At 38.9% G+C, this 26947-nt stretch overlaps 1 protein-coding gene across 1 annotated transcript in view; it reads right to left on the bottom strand.

Annotated features, from left to right (window-relative positions):
• Window positions 1–4585: 4585 nt before the first annotated feature.
• LOC135212172 (netrin-1-like) overlaps window positions 4586–26947 on the bottom strand; it is a 117218-nt gene continuing 94856 nt past the window's right edge. Inside the window, exons 4-6 of the mRNA XM_064245607.1 lie at window positions 8895–8975; window positions 8504–8678; window positions 4586–8203 (exon numbers count right to left, since the gene is read on the bottom strand). Of these exons, the coding sequence (XP_064101677.1) occupies window positions 8050–8203; window positions 8504–8678; window positions 8895–8975 (410 nt within the window). The 3' untranslated portion in view covers window positions 4586–8049. The remainder of the gene's footprint in view (window positions 8204–8503; window positions 8679–8894; window positions 8976–26947) is intronic.

Genomic DNA, 26947 nt, shown 5'->3' with positions numbered 1-26947 from the left:
TCATTTGGTGGTTCAGTACATGCATGGCCCTGTAGGGAGGATAGTACCTTCTGTGCACCTCATGCGATGCACTGTAGGCATCACTCAAGGCTCTTTTGTAGCATCCCTTGGGGCCCATAGCTTTAGCCTCGTTCATTCTTTTTACTGTACCTCCGTTCGTGTTCTTTTTCTTCCATCTTACTTTCCACCCTCTCGCAACAACTGATTCATGGTGAAACTGCGAGGTTTCCCTCCTTTTACACTTTTCCATCATTTACGCTGTCAGTTTCCGTTTCAGCGCTGAATAACCTTTTATGTCCCAGTGCTTGGCTTTTGGCCTAAATTCTATATTCTATTCAAGCACATTCATGGCGAGAGGCGAGGAACTAAAACAAATGATATTGCCATACTGGTTGGACAGTAAGGTACTGCCCAGTTGAATAGTTTTAACCAAGTGCAAATATCTCATATTTGACCACAAGGAAGTTCCTCGCTGGACGAGTAGTTTTCGCGCTCGGCTGCCAGTCCGGTGGTCCGAAGTTCGAATCCCGGCTCGGCCAACGCGGAATCAGAGGAATTTATTTCTGGTGATAGAAATTCATTTCTCGATATAGTGTGGTTCGGATCCCACAATCAGCTGTAGGTCCCGTTGCTAGGTGACGAATTGGTTCCTAGCCACGTAAAAATATCTAATTCTTCGGGCCAGCCCTAGGAGAGCTGTTAATCAGCTCAGTGGTCTGGTTAAACTAAGATATACTTAACTTAACTTTGACCACAAGGACTCCTTTCTTCCAATAAGATACATCGGTTGACGACCGATTATGATTTATTCAGTTAGTGGGATTTTTTTTTTTTTTTTTTTTTTTTTTTTGCCCATTGTCGGGCTGCATCATCGTCGAGTAAGAAAATCATTGCTGAAGCAACAGCGAATGTTGGGTCTTCTTGTTGCTTATCACGCTGTCAGTAAGCTCTTACGGAGGTGAATAAGAATAAATACCACCTCCGTTGTCAAACGTTACGCCCCTTACACACCCCCAAAGGCGTCACTTGAGTGCTCCCTTGAAAGCGAATTACATTCGTCAGTCTCTCACATATTCATCATTTGCTTTTTTTGCTTGTGAAAATATATTTATTTATTGGGAGGGAAACGTACAGTTCTCACTATTTTTTAAAAAATACAGTAAAATTCTATTGCTTTTTTAAGTATGAATCCATTTTACAGATGCTGCCGTGTCCAACACAAATCTATCGAAGTATAACAATCTTACAATAGAGGAGATGATACGAGTTTTCATCCAGTCTTCAAGAGAATCAACTATGAGAATAAGACAAGGTAAGAGAGGGAGTTTAAAAACCCATTGGCTGTTTCACAGTAATTTGTTCCTCTGAAACTCGGAAATCCATATTCTGTTAATCTGGGCGAAGGGAAGAGACAGTAAGTCCCCGTATCATTGTTCGAAGACAATTTCTAGGACTTGGTATCTGAATTTATTGGTAGTGATATTTTCAGTTCATTAATCCTTAAGGAATAAAAAAAGTGATTGGTTCACCAAAATTTTAAATGCCAAATATTTCAATAATTGTCTCATGTGCAAGTTCACTTATATTATTCTTAATTTGGGCAGCTTTCCTCCTACTTATAAACAAGATTAGACACTTTTGAAAGCAAATATCTACACTTGAAGACTATGGGTTAATGAAAAGAACATTTCCTAATATGAATACATTTATTTGATATAATGAATCATCTGTGGTACAGGTAAATAAAATAGAAATAGACGTCAGCAGCTATGTACAAAGTGCGCTTACACACACAAACATGACTGGCAGAGCTTCAGGGAAGCGCTGTAGGCAGAATACCCGAAAACCCTCTTGCCAAAATTTGTTTTTTGTGCTTTGTTTTTGACAGAAGCATTCGTTAATCTTAGTCATTTGTAGTTTGCATGATGTACTAAAAGTGAAGGCTATGCAACTCGTTACCTTATGAAATATTTTACTTTTCTTTCTTTTTTTTTTTGTATTTTTTTTTTTTTAGAATTCCCACTAATGCAATTCATTTGTCATTCAATATCTATCTGGGTAAAGCAGTTGAAGTGCATCGTTACCAATGTTAAATTGAGATATGAAATGTTGTGATCGTCTCATCACAGTGTTCGTAAAGATCTTTGAAGTTTAATCTCATTACAGTATCTTTGAAGTTTAACCTCATTACAGCATGCATAATGATCACTCAAATTACAAACGCCATTGACTGTCACGAAAGGAATGGTGTTACGCAAAGGATGCGCAAAAGGGAACTTGGCGAGAATTCCACCTGGCGCGCATTCCCGGAGCCCTGCTGATATGCACAAACCTCACGCGCAGCGCACACAAAACCCCCATCCAATGAAGGCCTTCATGATCTTGGCTTTCTGCCGAAGCCACGAATTCATTTCTATTTCGAAACGATTCCTTCGCTATCAAAAGCCTTATAAACTATTTCTGGACCGAATCCTTCTTAAAGCTTAAGTTTTTCAAAGGCCTGGCAGATGTGCCAAGAGTTCAGGAGGTCTTCATCAAGGGCGTCCCATAAGTTTTTTGAAGTGTGATTCAAGACATAGATCATTCATACTCCCATGCATGTTGATGTTATCATTGCCTGTCAGTGGTCAAGTCGAAAATAACATCCATCACTGGAATGCTAACAAGCGTACAAAATCCATAATGGGAATGGGAATCCTTATAAATGACCTTTGCTTTCTGCAGTGGCGTTTAAGACACACACACACACACACAGCACACGCATACACCTCTCTCTCCCCCTCTCTTATACACAAACGCGCTTGATCGCGCGCATCGATTTAATCAGCCACTTGAGACACGTCATGTGATCAGATTACTAGTTTTACAGCAACTCGTTAAATCACACATCAGATTGCAATAAAACACTTAAGGCCGTATTTAACAGATGTTGTCCGACGTTGCAGCTGCGGAAGGCCTTTCTTTGCCGGAATTTCGGCTTCAACTTCACTAGGATTGAATTCTCTTTTACTTGAAGAAGAATTTCTTTTGCCATATTCATGCGGAAATTTTGGAGACGAGAAAGAAAGAAAGGCCGAAAGACTGGTCACAACTGCATCGCCTGTTGACGTAACACGCTTCAAGCATACGACACTTATTACCTACATTAAAGTTTTGAGAGATTGTTTGGCACAACATAAAAAATCCATATTATGCAGTAGTAATTTTTCTTACACATACAGAAATATGCAAATATACATCAGTCTTAAAAATAAACTGTACAGTGGCAAAAATAAAGATATATGTTATATTATGTCTCATGGACAAGAAGTAGCCTTCAGAGTTTCGGATCTCACAAAAAACAAAAACAAAAAAAAGATGATAAGGACCAATCATTCAATGAGGCACTGTTTATTGAAATATCTTCAGGTATCACTTAACACCCACAAAGGCCCAAATTCACTCTTTCCAGGGAAAAATAAAAGACTGAAGAATATCGACCGATTTAAAGTGGGTGCATCTTGGCCCTGCCAGCGGTGCCTCCCTTATTAATGACTTCCTCTACTTGCTTTTATTTCAGTTTTTAGTCCTCGACAGAGCCTCATCAAATGACTGATTCTTGACCGCAAGACCCTTCGTGGTTTCACGCCAGTTTACTGTTGATATACGTCTGATAAAATATGAGTAACTGCAGATACAAACATCAATGATGTAATTTTATTTTAAAATAATGTTCAAGACAAAATACATGTTCCAGTAAGTTCATTTACAAAGGAGACACTCACACACTGATTGCAGCCATCTTGAGGTATAATGGATTTTTATTTATGCTAATGATAAATCCTACGGTTATGCTTAAATAAAGTTTAAAACTTAGATTCCTAGGAACACAAAAGTCCTATTTCTGTTTACACGAGAATCCTATATCCAGTTTACACATGACATACATTCACGACTCCTATAGTTCTATAAAGAGAAATTCTTAGCCAAGTATTACAAGTATTTCAAACAGTGCCAAGAGCATGGTTCCAGGGTGGTAGAAGCGAATGCAATGCATTGGCTGCATTATTCATTAATGTATATAACTACTTCTATTTTGTAAAACAACGTAAATTATTCATTTCATTTGTTAACTCCCAATTAAATACAGTTACCAAGGGGTATATGTATATACGTATATATGTAGTCTGCATAGAAGAAAAATTATTTTTTCCAACAATAAAAAAAAATTGTCGTTAAAGTTTATATATGTAGTGTATATATATATATATATATATATATATATATATATATATATATATTATATATTTTTATAGATATAAAAATCCCTATAAAACTTATAACATATATATAGTATAATATACACCACAGTGTATACATTATGGACATACATTTATATATATATATATATATATATATATATATATAGAATGTATACATATAAATAAATATTACATATATATAGTATGATACACATACATATATACATACACATATAACATACATATATATATATATATATTATTATATATATATATATATATATATATATATATATATATATATATATATATATATATATATATATATATATATATATCTCACTGTATGAAATTAAGCATGAAAACTATGCGGAGTCCAAGCTAGATGATGTAACAGTAATGCAGTTATAAAAAGATAAATATGTATAGTATATATATATTTTATGGGGTAAAAGCAATGTCACGCAATTATTGCCAGAATGTCCACCCGATTTCAAGGCAACAATGCTACTTACATAGCGTAATATGGGACAATCATGCATCGAGCGAAAAACAGCTGCTTTTAAAGTATAAAGCAATAAGAAACAGAAAAACAGAGCTTCAGTGAGTAGACCATTACTTAACTAGTTTGTGCAGCTGCTTTCATCGGTCGAAACATGTTGTGACTAGGGTTGTCGCTCTTTTATGAAAATGCTCCGTTTGATGATGGTCCTTGTCTCTTGATTATGGCATAAATATGAATTGTGTTACAAAGTCTCTTATATTTTTTCTGCTTCCAAAGGTTTACTGTACAAAATACAAAATGCATAATATCGAAGGTACTCGAGTTCTCTTTATTACTCTTGAATTTTCCTTAACGTGAGAGTTCTGGGTGGAAGGAAATGACGTAAGACATAAAAGATGAGATGTCAAAGCCGGAGAAACAGGAAACTTGGATACCCCTTGAAAATGCTTCAGTACAATCAACTCTGCCGAACGGAACGACTGAAGTGGTGACATATTCCATTCTGAGAACAAGCGAACTTACAATTTCTACTCATGAAATGACATCGTTTATCGTTTATATCTTAAAATGGCTGAAACTACGTCATCTATTATTGAAAAAAAAAATATTGAACTGCGGAAAATTTCACATGAAAACAAGAGGATTCTCATTACACCTGAATCATCATTCCATGCGTGAATTTGATAGCCATCATGTGCATCCCCGTCAGAAAGGACGATATTCCTGAAATTAAGTGTAATTCATCGTTATTGCTCTTCATGTGCGCACATTCATGTGGAACGGCCAGAAAGACCACGAATTTGCAAAGCAAACTTCCACAGAACTGAATACCGAATAAAAAAAAGTACGAGGTCAATGGGAATCCTAATTAAGAAAAATTAGCACGTACAAACTATCATCCTACTGTTGTTATAAACATCTCCCACGAGTGCATGCATGTTGGGAAAAAATGTACATGGGCTCGACCTACTCCGATTTTCTTAATAGCTTCAGCCATTCAACTTATGATATCTTATATAAAAAAAATATTTGAAAATGCACAAGTCTTGGAAGATTACTTCCATAAAACAAATACAGCAAAAAAAAAATCTTTGGGAAAAATAATATCCTGGTTTTCTTTAGCCTCTGGAGATAATGGACAAAAACAAAACTTAACAAACAAATGTTTGCAATTTAGACACAGGACAAAATACAAAACGGCAAAGTAGCCCAGCCACCTTGAAATACTTAAAAAAAATTTCCAAACAAAACTCCAAGCTTTTAAAACAAATTCTTCATCAAAGGGTGTCCAATAACAAAAACTGTGCGTTAAAGAACTGATTTGGAAGAATGCTAGCTAACGAGAAAAAATGAATATAGAAAAAAAAAAAAGACTTCTCTTATGCCCTAAGTTCTATTAATAATTCCTGCTACAGTCACTAACGTAAGCTTATTAGTAATACCCAATATGGGTGTAAGACTCAAGTGAGAAGCGGTGACCTTGGTTCTGTTTATATGTCGGTGTAGTAGTAATGTTTTAGAGCATACAAGAGGTGTGTTAAGTACTCACACAAATGGCAACATATACAGCAATACACGAACGCTCTACCTATCGGGTTGATCCTGGACAGCTAATGTGTAAACCAAGTTAAAACAAAATTAAACAAAGCATTCCAACTTTGACGCATTTCCATAAACAACCATAAACAAAGTTAACCAAAGTAGCACTCTCATTAAGACCTTTTGGGGCAGGATTTCAGAGAATCCACAGAAGCATGCAATTTTGCATATTGAAGACCTAAACTTTATGGAAACTGCATAAAGATGCAAACTGTCACTGCACAGGACCAACTTACAACATAACATTAGAATACAATAGTCAAATTAGGAACTTGAGAGCGACGGGCGGGGTGGTGTCCCGTCCACCTGTTAACTAAATGACGCCCTCCCCACTTCCAGTACCCACACCACAAAGGGGAAGTGGGAAAGCAGAAGCACAGGTAATACAATGCTCACACCCCCTTACAATAAACTTAACCCCACTCCAATAAATAATTCAAGAGGCCAACTCACAATCAAGACATTGAAACTCGGTGATTCTTCGATTCACGAAACTCGAACTTTGCGAAACGAAAAGCAACAATAATCGTGAGTCTGTCATTTAATTACAACTACAGGTAACGAGGTTTATCAAAGACACAACAACGTACCTTAACCGATGGGACCCATGCTAGTTACCACTAGCTTGTAAATCCGTGAAATTTTGATTTACTGTTGAAGTCATTTTATTCCAAACTGCGAAATAACCTTCGTACGACGAAAGAGCAAAATCCGAAATGGCTGAGCAGCCGAGGGGGGCGGTGTGGGCTTGTGCTACGTGAACTAAGAGAACTAAGCCTAAGTGAATATATGATATCTGTTATGAACATGATTGATTGAATGAATGCACATAAATGCTTATTTATGTACAGTTTTTAAAAAGAGAGCATAAAGCAATAAAGGTTGGCTGAATAGCCATTTCATATATATATTTAATGTGAACAATTATTAGTTTTGACATTCCTGAACATTGATACAACGCAGTTTTTAAAGTTATCAGCAGCTCAGGTCACTGCTCTAGCCTACTACGGGTTTAAGCTAAGTGAGTGATATGATCAAAGGCCCACAAGGATTCCATCTCTCTCTCTCTCTCTCTCTCTCTCTCTCTCTCTCTCTCTCTCAAATTAATATCCACGTCCTCGGGGCTCAACTCCTACACCAACTGAGAGTGACGTGCTCACAACTCTGACGTCCAACCCATCCACCCCCACGACGAAATCCGGTCACTCAATCTGTCCTAATTCGAGGAAGGGGGTGGGGCTTCACCATCCCTCTTGAGGACTGTTCCCTGTGATATACTGATAACCCTTTCAGGCTGATTCGGTTTTTGATTCAAAATTTCTCTTCATGAACTCCAACACCCCGCCCCCCAAAATCCCCAAACCCTTTTTATCCTCCCCACTCATCAAAATGTCCTTTTTGTACAACGATGAATCCTGATTTTCATTTGCGTACTGGTATAAAATTAAGGGCATCATACTTGATTAAACGTTTCTCTCCAAGCGCAAAAAAGATGCTGTTATTAAAAACGCAATGAAAAAATACAGTTTCCAAAGCACAAGAAATTAAAATATGGGTTTTTTTTGTGTTTTGGTTTTCTGGAAACCCTAAAAACCTCCGTGAACATAAAAAGTAGAAATTCTTCCTCTTTTCCCGTTAAGCAGAGTCCGCGGAGTGACACTTTCCTTATCTCCCGACAAATTATATCTCGGGCGCCGCTCCTCTTCAGTATCTGGAGGGCCTGCATTTGGAGGCCTTCTTCATGAAGCGGCGCATGCGCTTCTGCCAGTCGCTGCGCCACTCGATGACGATGCTCTGTTTGGAGATCACGAGTCCCGGGCGTTTTCGGCGGTCGGTTCGGCCCAAGATTAAATATTCCCTGCAATTACAAAGCCATAGGTTAACATGTAAGCCAACGCTGAGTAATCCATGCGTAATCCATGCGTGTGTCGCTAGGTAATTACGGTACAAGTGAGATAATTGAGCGTTTCATATTTAATAATTTCTAGTATGTACATTTTTTTTTTACAAAGGATCGACGATAATAAGAGGAACTTGATATCAACATCTAAACATCAGTAAGCTAAGATACACCTATTAGACTCGGTAATGGCAATAACAAGAAATTGACTGCAGTAAAAATTACTTCATAACTGATTGATAAAGGGGTACTACTCACTTTCCAATTTTGATCTTAGGGCATTTGCATTCGAGGTCCGTGTTCTTGACCCACAGCTGTTCTCCACCCCTTCTGACCCTGACAGTGCGGGTTCGCTTGTAAACATTGGTCACCTGAATGTCGTATCTCGTGTATTCTCCCAGAACTTCCTTGTTGATGACGCGCGCGACCAAGGCTGAACGGAGGAAATTTAAAAAATCAAGTTGTTATTGTATTATAAACAAAAGTAATGTAATTGCACATTTCTAACGCAATACCCTGTCTCTGCGATTTGTATAAGAGTGAGGATATCAGAAAATAAAGTTATCCAACTACAAGCACACGTAATAAAATTATCCGTATTATTTTGTGAAGAGAAAGCAGTCTTTGCCACCATTGTGGGTCCACTAACCATAGTCTCTGCGGCAGTATTTGACGAGCTTTAGTCGACGTTTGTTGACCCGGCACTTCCCGCAGTACGACGGCGAGTAACCTGTGAAAAGTAGATTTATTCACATGAAATTTCCATAAAACGGCAGATAAAATGTTTAGCTGTAATCAACAATAATGATAAAAAAATTATACAAAAATATTAGAATATTAAAATAATGATAGATGCGTCTCCTGCAAACTTGTTGGTTTTAAAACTGAAGAACATGTGAATCGATTCGTGGACAAATACGATTTTAAGCGAGAGTTGGAAATGTAGACTTACCGAAAATTTCTTAAAAGAGAGAGAGAGAGAGAGAGGAGAGAGAGAGAGAGAGAGAGAGAGAGAGAGAGAAATAATGCCATTCTGTACTCTTGACCCACAGAACTGCTTCACATTCGAGTTAAAGGATTTATGCCAGCAACTTTAGTTTATCGCTGTAATTAAGTTATATTTGCAGCTGTTTATTACCCAAACGAATATACTACAGATGACTCATCATTTAATTTAAATACACCCAAAGATTTCCCAATGTAGAAAGGATTACTACAAATAATTTGAATAAGTAAAGGTTGCAGAATAGAATTATAAATGATACCATCAGAGAAGTAGATGACAGTATTCAATAACCATTGTTGACAGGAGTCCTCGTTTTTTGGGGGGGCTGAATTGTGCATTGTTAAGTAGCAAGAAATTGTTAGATTGCGTCCACACTTGATTAAAACGTACCGTAAACACAAACAGGTTGAAAATAAGTCGATCACAGTGAAACGAGAACCAACGTTTGTATGGAGCACAGCCTGTAACAACGAAAACGTCGTTTGACTTATATTCAACCTGTTGATGCGATGTGCGCGCGATCCACTTTACATTACCAAATACTTGAGAATTTCGCGTGTGACTAAGTATACTGCACGTCTTTTTGCAATTATTTAGCGCTCTTAGTGCCCTTTTTTTTTAATGAAGAGTCCATATCTCCAAAGACGAAAAATACAGTTACCGATAATTACAGCAAAACACAAAAACGGGTGACTTTAACGAGTCAACACGTAGCAATCATACAAACATTATTCTTTCTAGTTAAAAGTGTTTAAAGATTTGAAACCAAAGCCTTGATCAAAGTCAGCTTATTAATAAAATTTGCAAATTCCAGTTTAATATGAAACCCTCAGCGGTTCACATTGGCAAAGTCAACCTGAAGCGGGAACAGTCGAGTCCAGAAACTATGTAGATCTGTTAGTTCTCCGACATCGAATCAAAGCCGAGAAGTAAATTCTAAAGAAAATATGAATGATTTCGTCAGCTAATGGTTACGGAAATATTTAAACCTAACATATAAAACTACTTCAGCCAAAATATCATCTAATATACAATTACAACTGAATTGCGTATGACTATATATATATATAGATATATATATATATATATATATATATATATATATATATATATATATATATACATACATACATACATACATACATACATACTATATATATACCTATATATATAATATATATTATAATTTTATATATAATATATAACATACATACATAATCTATATATATATATCATACATACATACAACATACAATACAATACATACATATATATATATATAGATATATAATATATAATCTCTATATATATCATATAGTCGAAGAGAAGGGGGGGGATTAATGGTTAAGAGGTGACTACTAATACATACATATATCTATATATATATATATATATATATATATAGATATATATATATATATATATATATATATATATATATATTCTTATGTGCTGTTGCTTTAGCAATGCTCATCATCCTCACCATAACTGTATGAAGTGTTGTAAATTTCTTTGCAATGTTTTCAGATTCCTTATTTTACTTAGAGTTAATATGTTCTAATAACGTATGTTCAGATTTCGCATAAATTTAAAAGTTAAGAATAACATAGAATGTGAAAAGAGTGTGTTTTGGAATCCTGTCAATCTTGCGACTCTCTTGACTTGTTTCAGACTTGTGTCTTTGTCGAGTAACCACATGAAGATTTCACCATTTTTCTGTAAAGTTACGTCATATTACATCGTTCTAGAAGGCTTCCGCCTGAAACTTTTCATGTAAATCTGATACCTTTCATTTCATATAAGTAGTTAAGAGATATTTTTGTATTGAAAACTATCTAATGGTATTGAAAACTATATAATGTTACTGGTAAATTAACTTTTATATCTCTCGATTTGTCAAAAGAGAATTTGTTGACTCGTAAATATTTGAAATTTGAAGTGGAAAGGTTTGTGACATCATTCAAGGATATGACGAAACTTAATTTCATTCGAGAAAATTCTACAATCATATCTTTTGCTTTAAAAGACTTTTATTGCTTTAAATCATGTAATAGTAAATGTTATTTATGATTGCAATCCCAATTTCTCTCTATTTATTGTTTTAAAAGAGAATTATAACGATTTAGCAAAGACCTGGCCCCAAAACGTTTTGCTCTGTGTTACAACCATTTTAGAGCAAGGTCCATTGATCAGTTTCCATACTACAAGAGCAAATTTTTGTTCATTCGGCTAGTGGAGACCATTGCGTTAGTTAAGACTCTCTCTCTCTCTCTCTCTCTCTCTCTCTCTCTCTCTCTCTCTCTCTCTCTCTCTCTCGTGAGAGATTTTTTGCTCTCACATTAACATAAAGATTTTATACTTAGTGGTTGGTCACTTGTAAATTTTAGATTTGGTATTTCTTAGATTTAATTAATATTACTTAGTGCTTATTTGTGGAATCTAAACAGACATTGCAAGTGGGTAATGGCGCTTTTTTTTTTAATACTATGGTGAACTTTTTGAGTACTTTGGTGAATTTTTTGGAATATAGTGAATTTTTGGAGCTAGCTGCAGTAGAAACATAATTCGTACAAGTTTTCAGTTGCCAACTTAAAAAACATATTTACAGTGGTTTTGGTGAAACTATTAATTTTTTGCACATTGCAATTTTTGTTCTGTGTTTAATTCTTTTAAAGTGATTTTTTGTGCACTTATCCATTTTTCTTAATAAGGGGATTTTTGTATTATCCATTTTTTTTTCTTATTGAAGTGTTTTTTATGTGTTCTGTGTTTTCATTTACATTCACAATTTGATTAACTGAATTTTTTTCATTAATTATCGTTTCATATATAATGAATTTACTTAAAATACTTTCAAGTTTTATTGTTTTTACACTGGATACAAAAGTTTAGGTAAGGCTATAGGACCTTAGGCAAGCACCATAACTAATGGCTAAGTTCAGAGAAGGCCAGTAACATTTATGTTTGCGATTTTTAAATTTTTTTTTATTTTTACCCACAAAACGAGAGTTTAGGTAGGCTGTCATGAACCTTAGACTACCACCATAGGTGGTAATTTTCATATGCAATACCACTGAATTGCATACAATATCTTTATTTGGAGGCGGCAAATCTTAAGGTATAGTTAATTATGAAGGCATTTTCTTCTAGAAAATAATTTAACTCAAAAATTATATTTATTTGCAAACCTTAAAATAACAATGAATTTTTTATTTTCAAAAAATATACTATCAAAGAAACACAGCCCTCCCCTGTGAGATAGACTGTAGGAGCAAAGAGGAATGTAGCTTACAGGGCGACAGAAACATGAGGCCAGGCTGGGAGACCAAAGGACAAGAGCTGCTGCACAGTACTATAGGTGGTTCAACTTAGGTAGATTCTTGGGTGAGCTCTATGCCTACGAGACGTTTGTTTGGCGGGCGCTGATTGGCTGGGAGCTGCCTACCTCCCGATACCAGCCAATCAGCGGCCGCCAAACAAAAGTCTTGCAAGCATACGGCTCATTCAAGAATCTACCTTAAGTGAACCAGCTAGTACTATATCGGAGAGAGGCCAGACTGGAAACACCAAATAACAAAGAGCTGCTGCATCCAGAGCAGTCAGGAGTACCAGAGGAGAGGCAGGCCAGGCTGGGAGATCAAAGTACAATAGCTACTGCATCCAGGCAGCAGAAGTGCTGGAAGTGATGAAGGCCAAACTGTAACACCAAAGGAGGCAATAAACTGCTTCATCCCGAGGAACACCAGTACCAGAACAGAGGAAGGCCAGATTGGAAGACCAAAAGACAAGAGCTGCTGCATCCAGGCAGCAGAAGTGCAAGAAGCCAGACTAGAAGACCAAAGGACAAGAGCTACTGCATCCAGAGCAGCGGAAGTTACCAGAACAGAGGTAGGACAGACTGGAAGACTAAATGACCAGAGCTGCTGCATCCAAGACAGCAGAAGTACCAGAAGTGAGGGAGAACCAGACTGGAAAGACCAAAAGACAAGAGCTACTGCATCCAGAGCAAGCGGAAGTTACCAGAACAGAGGTAGGACAGACTGGAAGACCACCAATGACAAGAGCTGCTACATGCAGGGTGCAGTTAGAATTACAGAAGTCAGGGAGTTGTAACAACCAAAAGCGAGGGAGACCAGACTGGAAGACCAAAGGACAAGAGCTACTGCATCCAGAGCAGCGGAAGTTTACCAGAACAGAGGTAGGACAGACTGGAAACCACATGACAAGAGCGGCTGCATCAGGGCAGTAGAATTACCACAATTGAGGGAGACCAGACTGGAAGACCAAAGGACAAGAGCTACTGCATCCAGAGCAGCGGAAGTTACCAGAACAGAGGTAGGACAGACTGGAAACCACATGACAAGAGCTGCTGCATCCAGGGCAGTAGAAGTACCATAAGTGAGGGAGACCAGACTGGAAGACCAAAGGACAAGAGCTACTGCATCCAGAGCAGCGGAAGTTACCAGAACAGAGGTAGGACAGACTGGAAACCACATGACAAGAGCGGCTGCATCCAGGGCAGCAGAAGTACCAGAAGTGAGGGAGACCAGACTGGAAGACCAAAGGACAAGAGCTACTGCATCCAGAGCAGCGGAAGTTACCAGAACAGAGGTAGGACAGACTGGAAGACCAAAGGACAAGAGCTGCTGCATCCAAGGCAGCAGAAGTACCAAAAGTGAGGGAGACCAGACTGGAAGACCAAAGGACAAGAGCTACTGCATCCAGAGCAACGGAAGTTACCAGAACAGAGGTAGGACAGACTGGAAACCACATGACAAGAGCGGCTGCATCCAGGGCAGCAGAAGTACCAGAAGTGAGGGAGACCAGACTGGAAGACCAAAGGACAAGAGCTGCTGCATCCAGGGCAGCAGAAGTACCAGAAGTGAGGGAGACCAGACTGGAAGACCAAAGGACAAGAGCTGCTGCATCCAGGGCAGCAGAAGTACCAGAAGTGAGGGAGACCAGACTGGAAGACCAAAGGACAAGAGCTACTGCATCCAGGGCAGCAGAAGTTACCACAACAGAGTTAGGACAGACTGGAAGACCAAATGCCAAGAACTGCTGCATCCAAGACAGCAGAAGTACCAGAAGTGAGGGAGACCAGACCGGAAGACCAAAGGACAAGAGCTACTGCATCCAGAGCAGCAGAAGTACCAGAAGTGAGGGAGACCAGACCAGAAGAACCAAAAGGACAAGAGCTGCTGCATCCAGGGCAGCAGAAGTACCGGAAGTGAGGGAGACCAGACCGGAAGACCAAAGGACAAGAGCTGCTGCATCCAGGGCAGCAGAAGTACCAGAAGTGAGGGAGACCGACCACAAAGACCAAAGGACAAGAGCTACTGCATCCAGAGCAGCAGAAGTACCACGAAGTGAGGGAGACCAGACTTGAAGACCAAGGAACAAGAGCTGCTGCATCCAAGGTAGCAGAAGTACCAGAAGTGAGGGAGACCAGAACCGGAAGAACCAAAGGACGAGAGCTGCTGCATCCAGGGCAGCAGAAGTACCGGAAGTGAGGGAGACCAGACCGGAAGACCAAAGGACAAGAGCTGCTGCATCCAGGGCAGCAGAAGTACCGGAAGTGAGGGAGACCAGACCGGAAGACCAAAGGACAAGAGCTGCTGCATCCAAGGCAGCAGAAGTACCGGAAGTGAGGGACCAGACCAGAGAAGACCAAAGGACAAGAGCTGCTGCATCCAGGGCAGCAGAAGTACCAGAAGTGAGGGAGACCAGACCGGAAGACCAAAGGACAAGAGCTGCTGCATCCAGGGCAGCAGAAGTACCGGAAGTGAGGGAGACCAGACCGGAAGACCAAAGGACAAGAGCTGCTGCATCCAGGGCAGCAGAAGTACCGGAAGTGAGGGAGACCAGACCGGAAGACCAAAGGACAAGAGCTACTGCATCCAGAGCAGCAGAAGTAACCAGAAGTGAGGGAGACCAGACTTGAAGACCAAGGGACAAGAGCTGCTGCATCCAAGGTAGCAGAAGTACCAGAAATGATGGGAGACCAGACCGGAAGACCAAAGGACAAGAGCTGCTGCATCCAAGGCAGCAGAAGTACCGGAAGTGAGGGAGACCAGACCGGAAGACCAAAGGACAAGAGCTGCTGCATCCAAGGAAGCAGAAGTACCGGAAGTGAGGGAGACCAGACCGGAAGACCAAAGGACAAGAGCTGCTGCATCCAGGGCAGCAGAAGTACCGGAAGTGAGGGAGACCAGACCGGAAGACCAAAGGACAAGAGCTGCTGCATCCAGGGCAGCAGAAGTACCGGAAGTGAGGGAGACCAGACTGGAAGACCAAAGGACAAGAGCTGCTGCATCCAGGGCAGCAGAAGTACCGGAAGTGAGGGAGACCTGACCGGAAGACCAAAGGACAAGAGCTGCTGCATCCAGGGCAGCAGAAGTACCGGAAGTGAGGTAGGACCAGACTGAAGGACCAAGGACAAGAAGTACCTAAAAAGTGAGGAGACCAGACCGGAGGGAGACCAAAGGACAAAAGCTGCTGCATAAGGCAGCAGAAGTACCAGAAGTGAGGGGAGACCACCGGAGACCAAAGGACCCAGAGCCTGCCTGCATCTAATGCAGCAGAAGATTACAGAAAGTGAAGGGGAGACTAAAACCGGAAGACCAAAGGACAAGAGCTGCCTGCAATCCAATGCAGCAGAAAATACCAGAAGTGAGGGAGACTAGACCGGAAGACCAAGGACAAGAGCTGCTTGCATCCAAGGCAGCAGAAGTACCAGAAGTTAGGGACACCAGACCAGAAGACCAAAGGACAAGGAGCTACTGCATCTAGAGGAGCGGAAGTTACCAGAACAGAGGTACGACAGACTGGAAGACCAAATAACAAGAACTGCTGCATCCAGGGCAGCAGAATTACCAGAAGTGAGGGAGACCAAACTGGTAAGACCAAAGGACAAAAGTGGCTGCATCCTGAGAAGCAGAAATACCAGAACAGTGGAGGTCAGACTGGAAGACCAAAATGACAAGAGCTGCTGCATCCAGAGCAGCAGAATTACTGGAGCAGAGGGATGCCAATCAGGAAGAACAAAGGACAAACAAGAACTGTTGTATCCAGAGCGGCAGAATTATTGGAAGAGGAGGAGGGCAAACTGGAAGAAAAAAGGACAAGATTTACTGCATCTACAGCAGCAGAATTACTGAACAGGGGAGGGCAAACTGGAAGACCAAATGACAAAGAGCTGCTGCATCCAGAGCAGCAGAATTCCTGGAACAGGGGAGGGCAAACCGGAAGAACAAATGACAAGAGCCATTGGATCCTGAGCAGCAGAATTACCAGAACGGTGGGAGGCCACACTAGAAGAACAAAGGAGAAGAACTGCTGCATTCTGAGCAGTATAAGTACCAGAACAGGAGGGAGGCGGACCGAATTAGAAAAATAAAGGACGAGCTGCTGCATCTAGAGAAGCAGAACTACCAGATAACAGTGGGAGGCCAGACTGGTCTCCAATGGACAACGGCAGCTGGATCCACAGCAGCAGAAGTACTGGAACGGAGGGAGGCCAAATTGGTGGATCGAAGTACACAGTTTTGCTGCATCCAGAGCAACAAAATCAAAGGACAAGAGGGCTGATGCATACAGTACAGGTGGGAGGGCCAGACTGGTCTCCAATGGACAACAGCAGCTGGATCCACAGCAGCAGAAGTACTAGGTAACGGAGGGAGCCAAATTGGTGGATCGAAGTACACAGTTGCTGCATCCGAGCAACAAAATCAAAGACAAGAGCTGATGCATACAGTACAGGAAGAGGCCAGGCTGGAAGACCTGCTGCATCCAGAGCAGCAGAATCACTAGAATAGAGGGGGGGGGGGGGGGCAGACTGAAACACCAAATGGCTAAAGCTGCTGCATTCAGAGTAGCAGAAGTACCAGAACAAAGGGAGTCCAGACTGGAAGATCCAAGGACAGAACTGCTGCATCCAAAGCAGCAGAGGTACAGGAACAGAGGGAGGATAGACATAAAGACCAAAGGACAAAAGCAGCTGATGTAGCAGTACAGAGGGAGGCCAGACTGTTAGGTATAAGGGCGAGAGTAGCTGCATCCATAGTAGAAGAATTGGAATGGGGAGGTCAGCCTCCAACAGGTAGGGGCGACGGTTTGGGGAGCAGGAACTTAAAGGAATTTGCAATTTTGAAAAAAAAATCGGAATTCGAATAAATGTCAGCCGACATGTAATTGATTTCAGCTGTCAAGAACATCCTCAAGTGTCCATTGGAAAGAAAAGGCTCCAGCACTCTACTGCAACAAACTTATCCCCTTTCCATCATCCCTCACCATTCCCCCCTCCATAATGTAAATAGCATAATATTATATACTAAACATAACGTAATTTATGTATTGTTTCTATGGGTGTTCATGTCATTTTATGTATACATTATTTTTAATAATAGTTTTAGTGATTTTCTGAAAAAACTAGGTCTTCTACTTTCATATTTTATATTTCTATCATTTCACTGTACGCTTCAACAACCTTTAAATTCTTTTATGACTTTTAAGGAACCCTTTACATAATAACCTACCGTTGAAAGTTCCCACTGCACAACCCCCCGCCTCAAAAAAGGAGCTCGAATCTCTTGATAGACTATCCTAATTGTTTGACAACTGGTTGCAATGAGATACCCAATAAATTTGACGGAACCTCTTTTAATTTGCTTTTCCTTTTTCTGTAAGGTTACATTTCAAAGTCAGCTAGTTTAAGTCACGTTTCTGGACGCTTTATCCACCAACCTTCCCTGGGCCAAGTCAGAACCATTATTGTGAATAATGTTGTCTCCGACTGTTTATCGTTGTTCTTATTAAAATAATGATAAGTAAGAAAATTGCTTTGTAAAGAGTTTCCTTGTGTTAAACCATGCCTCGAGGAATGAACAATGCCTAGAATGTCCAAATTTACACAAGCTACATCACGGATCTTGGAACTGTTTCTAAATGATAAACGTATCAAATCCCAGTTAGTCAGAACAATTTCTAAATGATAAACTTATGAAATTCCAACTAATCAGAACTGTTCTAATGGTTAAACTTCCATGAAATCTCAATTATTCATAACAGCTCATAAAATCCCAATTTAATCAGAACAGTTCTAACTACTAAACTTCTATGAAATCCCAATTAATCAGAACAGTTTCTCCCTGATAAACTTATGAAATCCAATTAATTACAACAGTTTCTGACTGATAAACTTGGGATCCCGATTAATCAGTGACACAGAATTTACATGAGAAAATTCAACGCCACAGTGATAAAAACCTATCAATTTTGACCTCTATTCAGAACCACTACCCTAGGAATAAAATTTTGAGTAGATCATGTTGCAAGATGATATACCAAGCAACATTGCCACAAAAACTTACACAAGACCGTACCCATATACAACGGTCCCGTAGGGAGGTAGTGCTGTCAGTGCACCTTACTCTCTGCAATGTAGGCACTACTTAATTAAAGTTCTTTGATGCAACCCCTTTCATTCCTTTTACAATACTTCCGTTCATAATCGCTCTCTTCCACCTTATTTTCCACCCTCTCTTTACAATCGTTTCAGCATAATTTTCAGCACTAATTGACCTCATAGGTCCCAGTGCTTGGGCAGTTGCCTAAATTTGATATTCAGTTCAGTCATATACAACGGATGCAGTGACATCGTATCACCACAACAGCTTGATCTCGGTCTGTTCATTTTTGGCAAAACGCTGCTCTACGCCAGCAAACCAGCCTAGTACCTTTGCTGTTATGTATAACCGATTGTTGGAGAACAGGTGACTCGGTAATTCAAAGTTTTGTGAAATACAGGAACAGTTGCCTCATAAGCCTTGTCCATACTGACTCTGAAAGGCCAAATCCGGGGTTGCACTACCAATCTAGTGTACTACAACTTTTTAACTGATATACCCAGGCGCTTAAAATCTTACAAAGAATCAATGCCCTCATTTGAAAAGCCCCGTTGACTCGGGTAACAATAATTTCAGTGCTTCACCAACATTTACGAAATATGCAGATCACTTTAGTGCAGTTTCCAACTGTTTAAATTTTGAGATACTTGCTATCGCTCTTCACGTTCAAAGCCTATCGAGTAAAAACTAATAATCCCACTTACGGTCATTAAGTCGCTATTAGACTGAAGGCAGCACACATTTCCTGTCATTATATATATAATTTATATACATATGTATATATGCACACATGCATACATACATCTATAATTCTTACGAATCGAGAAGTTACATAAGAGTTTATGTACTAGTTTACTACTACATGATAATCATAGTATATTTATGACGACTAGGCACCACCCAAATGCTAGAGGGGGCCCTAAACATCCTTAATGTATTACGTTGATTTATTAGTACTGACTATACGTGCATGCAAGCATGTTCAGTCATATGAATTTAATTAAATCAGCGGGTGATCTGGGTAATTTAAAACTATGATTTTATATATATATATATATATAATATAATATATATATATATAGATAATATATATATTATATATATATATGAATTATATATATATAATATATATTATATATATATATATATTAATATATTATATAATATATATATATAGATCATTTATTATATATAATATAATATTAATCTAATATTATATATAAACTATTGATTTTATATATATAATAGTATATATATATATATATATAGATATAATATATATATATTATAAGTTATATATATATTATTATATAATATTATTATATTATAGTATTATATTATAATATTCGCTTCAACAGCTTTAATGGAACCCAAGTAAGAGTTTCGATCCCCGACTAAGCCATAACTTTTGTTTCTTATTTTGTTTTATTGCATTATTGCCTTAACTGACCTGAACAGGGACTGAATGTCTGGTATTTATTACATCGTAACTGGTCGCAACCAGGGTGGAAAGAGGCGTCCACTATTGCAAAAAACTTGCCGAGAGCTAAAATGCTAACACCTGGTGACACTTCCTCTCAAGAATAAAGGCATACGATGAAAAATAAATAATGTATGCATGGTATATTTACGCGTTTTTTTTTACTGTTCAATTAATCTACTGAATAAATATGAACTATTTTTGTGAATGTAAACTTAAAATGTTATAAGCTACATAAACGGATACCAGTAGAAAAAAAATTGGAATCAAGATCCTTTAGTATTCGAAACAAACATCCGTTTTTATCTTAATATGACGAAAACCATCTGTAAAAACGCCCGTACCATAAACGAAAACTTTAAAGCAAGTAATATCAACAAAGCAATAAAAATGTTACCAAAATTCCTAGAAGAAAGTAACAAGCATTACCGAGCGAGGCGAAACAGGCGTGCAAGATCAGATAACCTTCATACTTCCCTGTACAACAGTTCGCAGCCAGAGTTATACCGTGTGCACAGCATTATATTGCTGGCGCTGTCCATGTTGTATTAGTCCTTAGGTAAGGCACGGCAATTACCACGTTGTTAGAGCTCGCAGCTCGCCATGGTACGTCTTTCGGCATCCTCTGATGTGATCCCGAAGCCAAAGTTTCCAGCCCACCATTCTACTTGTCTTGAATTCCTCTTGTTTTTCGCTGTGTGTCAGCAAACAACTATTGTCAGGCCGGACATTCCATGGAGAGCAGACTGATTTAGGGTCCCCTGTGGTACTATCATCGCCGTGATACGGCTGCTTTTAAATCATCATCAAACTCAGATTGATGATAACAAGCATTATCAAGAGTACTGACTTGCCAAACCTCTCGAGACATTTTCCAGCGCTGGTCCTAAATTTTATATTCCAGTTCAAGAAGTTTTCGACAGAGGAAGCCATGACGATATGAAGTGTCGTTTAAGAGAGGAAGGAAAAAACGACCAAAAAGTCCCCTCCTAATTTGCTGCTTGAAGCATAACTGAAGGACCCTTTTCTCTTTTGGACTTATACCGCCAATGGGATCCTCAAACAAAACCCCAACAGTAACAACACGGTGTCAATCACAAGTATAGGTTTTGCATGTTCTGTCCGCATATTCACTGCTGTATACCATGACTGCTTGTTTGTTTTAGCACCTTGACCGGAAGTTGTTCTCTTAGACGATTGGAGAGACACATGAAATACTTACAACCCTCAAGTGGCAGAGGGCTGAGATCATTCAAACCGTAATGTAAGTCACGCCTGCAATTAATTGATGTAATAGACAAAACAGATTGATAGCTAAACCGAACAAAATTTAATAGCTACAAGTAAAATAGAAAAGCCAAACGATCTGCTTCAGCAATTGTAACAGTGAAGCAGATCATGATAATGGATTAATGCAATGTAGGCATTACTTAAAGGTTCTTAACAGCGTCCCTTCGGCCCCTAGCTGCAAGCCCCTTTCGTTCCTTTTGCTGTACCTCCATTCACATTCTCTTTCTTCCACCTTGCCCCAGTGCTTGGCATGTAGTATGCCAAAAGTCTATCAATCAATCAATCAAATTACTGATGATCAAATACAATTTTGCACAGAAAATATCCAGTCTGTTGATCGGTAAAGCATGTGTAAATAAAGCCTATTTTATGTCATACGAGACTAAATACTTAAATAGTAAATGTGGTAACCGCTCCGTAACGTGTTCGATATTAGCGGATGATCATCGAGCATTATACTTTCTTCCTCAATCCATTGCAATGCTATGGCCTAATATCGTTTTTCTACGGAGAAAAAAAAACCTTATTAATGTAGTCTGAGCTTTGTGAAGCTGATCAGATTGCTCATTTTGTGTGAACAACCACCACACTATATATATATATATATATATATATATATATATATATATATATATATATATTATATATATATATATATATATATATATATATATATATATATATATATATATATATATATTATATATATAATATATATATATATATATATATATATATATATATATGAATACTTATCACATCACCGTGATTCATATAAATCATTCGAGCTACAAAGTCCTTTAATATCTAATTCGCTCTACCTCGGAATTGATATATTTTCATATATGTACCGAAGGGGAATTTTTAGTTGATAATAATTTCGTCTCCCCATGGGATCGAACCACCGTCCAGTGGACGGGAAACGAAATCAGAACGGACAGTGACGTTATCGAGTCGGCCAACTCGATAACGTCACTGTCCGTTCTGATTTCGTTTCCCGTCCACTGGACGGTGGTTCGATCCCATGGGGAGACGAAATTATTATCAACTAAAAACAAAAATTCTCCTTCGGTACATATATGAAAATATATCAATTCCGAGGTAGAGCGAATTAGATATTAAAGGACATTTGTTGTCCGAATGAAATATATATCTATATATATATATATATATATATATATATATACACACACACACATACATACACCACCTAAGGGTTTAGAAGGACCGACACCCATACGTATTCACGCCAGCGTACTTGGCCTTAAAGGGCATTCCTATACGAGCCAAATACCTTCATACATCTGACATGAAAGAAAGACCTGGGCATTGTACGAGGATCTACGGATCCCATAAAGAGAACATCTGATAAATCACCGATGATGTCCGTTACCTCCCGCCCTAAACCCCATCCATATACTTAAGTCCTCGGTACAGTATTCTTGAATGAGGGCGCTGCTAACTTCTCTCCTTGACGGCTTGTAAGGAGGGGATTTCGAACCCTTGCGGGGAACGTGGTAGTTTGTAAAGGGATTTGGCTTTTCACTCCTCCTCCGGGACAACTTTGGGACGTGTCTCCGTGCCAAGATATCAGCTCACTCGACCCGGCCTCCTGGATCGCGGTTCCAGCAGGAACAAACGGAACCTTCAAAGCCTCCCTCCGCCCAGATCAAATTGGCCGCGGACAGGAGATTCTAGCTAATGATGCGATGGTGTGGTTACGGCCGCGTTTCGATCGATGCGTCATGTTCCTGTCATCTCGTGAATAAAATTCCATCCGGCGACATATTGGAGACTTCGAACAGGTGACTACCCCAAGGTTATGATCTCAGTGGCTGGAACTAACTCTCTCTCTCTCTCTCTCTCTCTCTCTCTCTCTCTCTCTCTCTCGTAAAAACTTTATAAGCAAGTATAATGTGACACTTGCATTTTATTCCTCAAATCTTTTAATGACATTCTCTCTCTCTCTCTCTCTCTCTCTCTCTCTCTCTCTCTCTCTCTCTCTCTCTCTCTCTCTGTACAAATTTGGCATGAAAGAAGGCATGTGCATTTGATACAATCATAATTTCATTATTCAGTCATTTTAGGCTCGTCTCTCGCTCTGCACGAAGAAAAGAGACGTCCAAACTTTAAATCATTGAGATTTAAGCAAATAACAAAAATCCGAAAGTAAATGAACATTCTGAAGGTTTTCGTTAATGTTATTCAATTTTAGACTTGAACATTTTATAATTTCACTGATGTCGACCTGGGAGAAGTTCATATTGAAAAAAATCTGCACCATATGAAAACTTAGCGAAATATTTAACAATTGTCTATAGGCCATGGGGCTGAACTCCAGCGAAGACACCTACCCAGTCACCGATTAGGATTAATAATACACTGAGTTGAAAGTCCGAAGGAGAGAGAAATGACTCAATAAACAGGAAAGAAACCATTAAAAAAAGCATCCGTCTGAAGACCCAGCATTAGTTTCTTTGAAAACCTCGAGGCGAATCATTATTGCCAAAAGTAATTGTTGCACACAGTCTTTAGTCTCTTGTTATAAGAGTCAAGCAAGGTTCCAGCCTTTCCTCTTTGTTGAATATCATGATGACAGTGTAGATGAACGCACATTTCACGCTAAGCATGAATTACTCATTGTCTAATTCTTGAATGAAATTAAAATCAAATAAGCGAAGTAAAACACGAATTAGTGGCCTGATAAAAATTGCAATCTTGACAGCTAACATGAATAAAGAATGCCGATAACGAAACGTCGGCAAATCATAAAGCATAAAAACGGTCAGTTCTGAAAGTTGAAATCAACAGCTCGGTCAGGTGGTAATTGCAAAATGAGCAGCTGCGATAAGGCAGATACTTTGATCAAATTTAAAGTGTCGTAAATTCACTCGGAAGATATCTGGTATCAGGTAGTGTTCAAGGTGTGATTTCTTACTGCCGGATATCTTGTATCTTTATCTTGATTCCAGAGTAGCTTTAGAGGGACAAGGTTTCACTCTGGAAAATGTATACTTTCAGCAAGTACATACACTGAATGAACTGGAAGTACTGCAGGGGGGGTGTGAGTGATGAATAAAGGGGCGTGTCTTCATCACCTCTAAAAGGATACGCCCATTTCTTACCCCTGAGGGGTAGTGCCGTCAGTGCACCTCACAGGATGTACTGTATGCATTACTAAAGGTTCTTTGCAGGGTCCTTCGGCCTCTAGCTGCAACCCCTTTCATTCATTTTACTGTACCTCCATCAATGCTATCTTTCTTCCATCTTACTATCCACCCTTTCCTAACAAATTTATCGGAGTGCAACTGCTTTGAGGTTTCCTCCTGTTACACCTTTCACACCTAACTACTCTTAATTTCCTTTCCAGCGCTGAATGACCTCATAGGTCCCAGTGCCTGGCCTTTGGCCTAAACCATATTCCATCCCATGGCTATGATAATTTTCAGAGAGCGAAAAAAGTCCAATTTCTTCTATAAACTACAGAGTTTGTAGAACAGCTCGGACGTTCTGTACAACGTGAGCTGGGATGACAGAATGGGAGGATTCCTCAAAGGGTGGCGGCAAAATATAATTTCATCACGATCATCTAATCAAGGAATGAAAATAAAGCAGTCAAGCCAAATGACGAGTTATTCTTTCGGTGCATGAAATAAAGGCAGTAACTTACCGTTGCACAATTGAGAGAAAGGCCGAATGGAAACCCTTTTAAATGTGTTTTCATTATAAAACTAAGAATGTGTAAAGAGTAAGTTGGAAATCAGACTGAACTTGAGACAGAATCGGTCAAAACCTACTAATCAGCTCGAGGATGATAACTAGGAAACTCACAAAATACCACATGTTCCTAACAGGTGACTTATTAACTGTGAATCAAAATGTCAGATGGCAAAACGGTTCAGATAAAATCAAAATTTACGTACAAAATCTGCGATGGAGTTCAGATCACAGGAGGTATAAAAGAACACCACTAGCCATGTGCATAAGCAACATCAGGCTTAGAAACCCAATACACTGAAAAAATCATTGTGGTCAAGCTCACGAAGTATCTGACGAGCTAAAAATGTTTTACTTACACGAAGGCCGACGGGATGAGCAAATGACTGAGACGAAAATAATATATATATATATATATATATATATATATATATATATAGATATATATATATATATATATATATATATATATACATATATATATATATATATATATATATAATATATATATATATGTATGTATATATATATATATATATATATATATATATATAAATATATATATATATATATATATATATATATATATATATATATATTATATATATATATATATATATATATATATATATATATATACACATATATTTGTAATATATCCAAACGTCAATAAAAAAAAATGATCACGTGGGCTCTATGGAGAGCTCTCTCAAGATTCTGATAATTTTCTAACATGTCTTTTGCTACTCTATGCTATGCGTTGTCTATAGTGTCCTTATTTGTGTGCTCTCGAAGTGTCTTAATTGTAAATCATGGATAGTTCTAATCTCTTGAACAAATCTGGTGTTTTTTCTTGGCGCCAGAACATCAGGCGCCACCGTTGCTGTCAGGACACCTTTCCATAGGTTCAACCACGAAACACATCCATCACACGCAACTAGTTGCGTTGTCGCCACAAGCCGTACCGGCGGGGGACTATTGGACATCATCGTGAAGGAACTCGACTGCCCGTCGCATCCAGCCGGTTTCCACGCAACCGGTCGAGCCGGTAGGAGAGAAAACTTACAAGAGATAAGCAAGCAATCGGGGCCTAATAATACTGATTTCTCTAGTCAATAAGAAACGGGTGATATAACGCCCCCAATTTGCGAGAAATCTCCTCCCAACAGATTCTAACAAGGAAAAACTGAAAAACCGAGGTTAATCATGAAATAGTCTGTGCTATCGAAATGGAAAAATACTTTTAGCGTTAGAAAATTAGGTATCAATAACCTATTGCCAGAGGAACTGAGTGGGAAAGTCAGGAAAAGTAGAAGAGGTTCTAAGCTTGACTTGACTATGAGACGTCAGTTGTATATTCTCTCTCAAGCTCAGAGTTGATAATGTAAAAGAAAGATAACCACAATAAGCACGGAGTAATAAATCACTGGAAACATACGGTAAAAAAAACAGATAGGCGCTCGACAATGATAGACAAAGTATTCAATAAACTCTATAAAAGGCAGCGAAGATGACACTAAATGCATTTGAAACTCCTTTTTTAGTAGAACAACTTTCATTTGTGCTCACCTTATAAGACGTGAGGACTCTTGGCATGAGGACAAAGGAATACATAAAGCTGTTTATCAGCCACGGAACAACAGGAGTAGTTGAATACAATTCTTTCACAAGACTATTACGTTAACCCTCGTAGGGAGATGATGCAGATCACGTGATGCACTGTAAGCATTACTTAAGGATCTTTGCAGTGTCCCTCCGGCCCCTAGCGGCAGGTCCTTGTCCTTCCTTTTACTGTACCTACG

Source organism: Macrobrachium nipponense, chromosome 40 (assembly GCF_015104395.2).
Source record: "Macrobrachium nipponense isolate FS-2020 chromosome 40, ASM1510439v2, whole genome shotgun sequence".
In the NCBI taxonomy this organism is placed as follows: Eukaryota; Metazoa; Arthropoda; class Malacostraca; order Decapoda; family Palaemonidae; genus Macrobrachium; species Macrobrachium nipponense.
The sequence above is the reverse complement of the archived record's forward strand: the minus strand, read 5'-3'. Positions and strand labels throughout refer to the sequence as shown.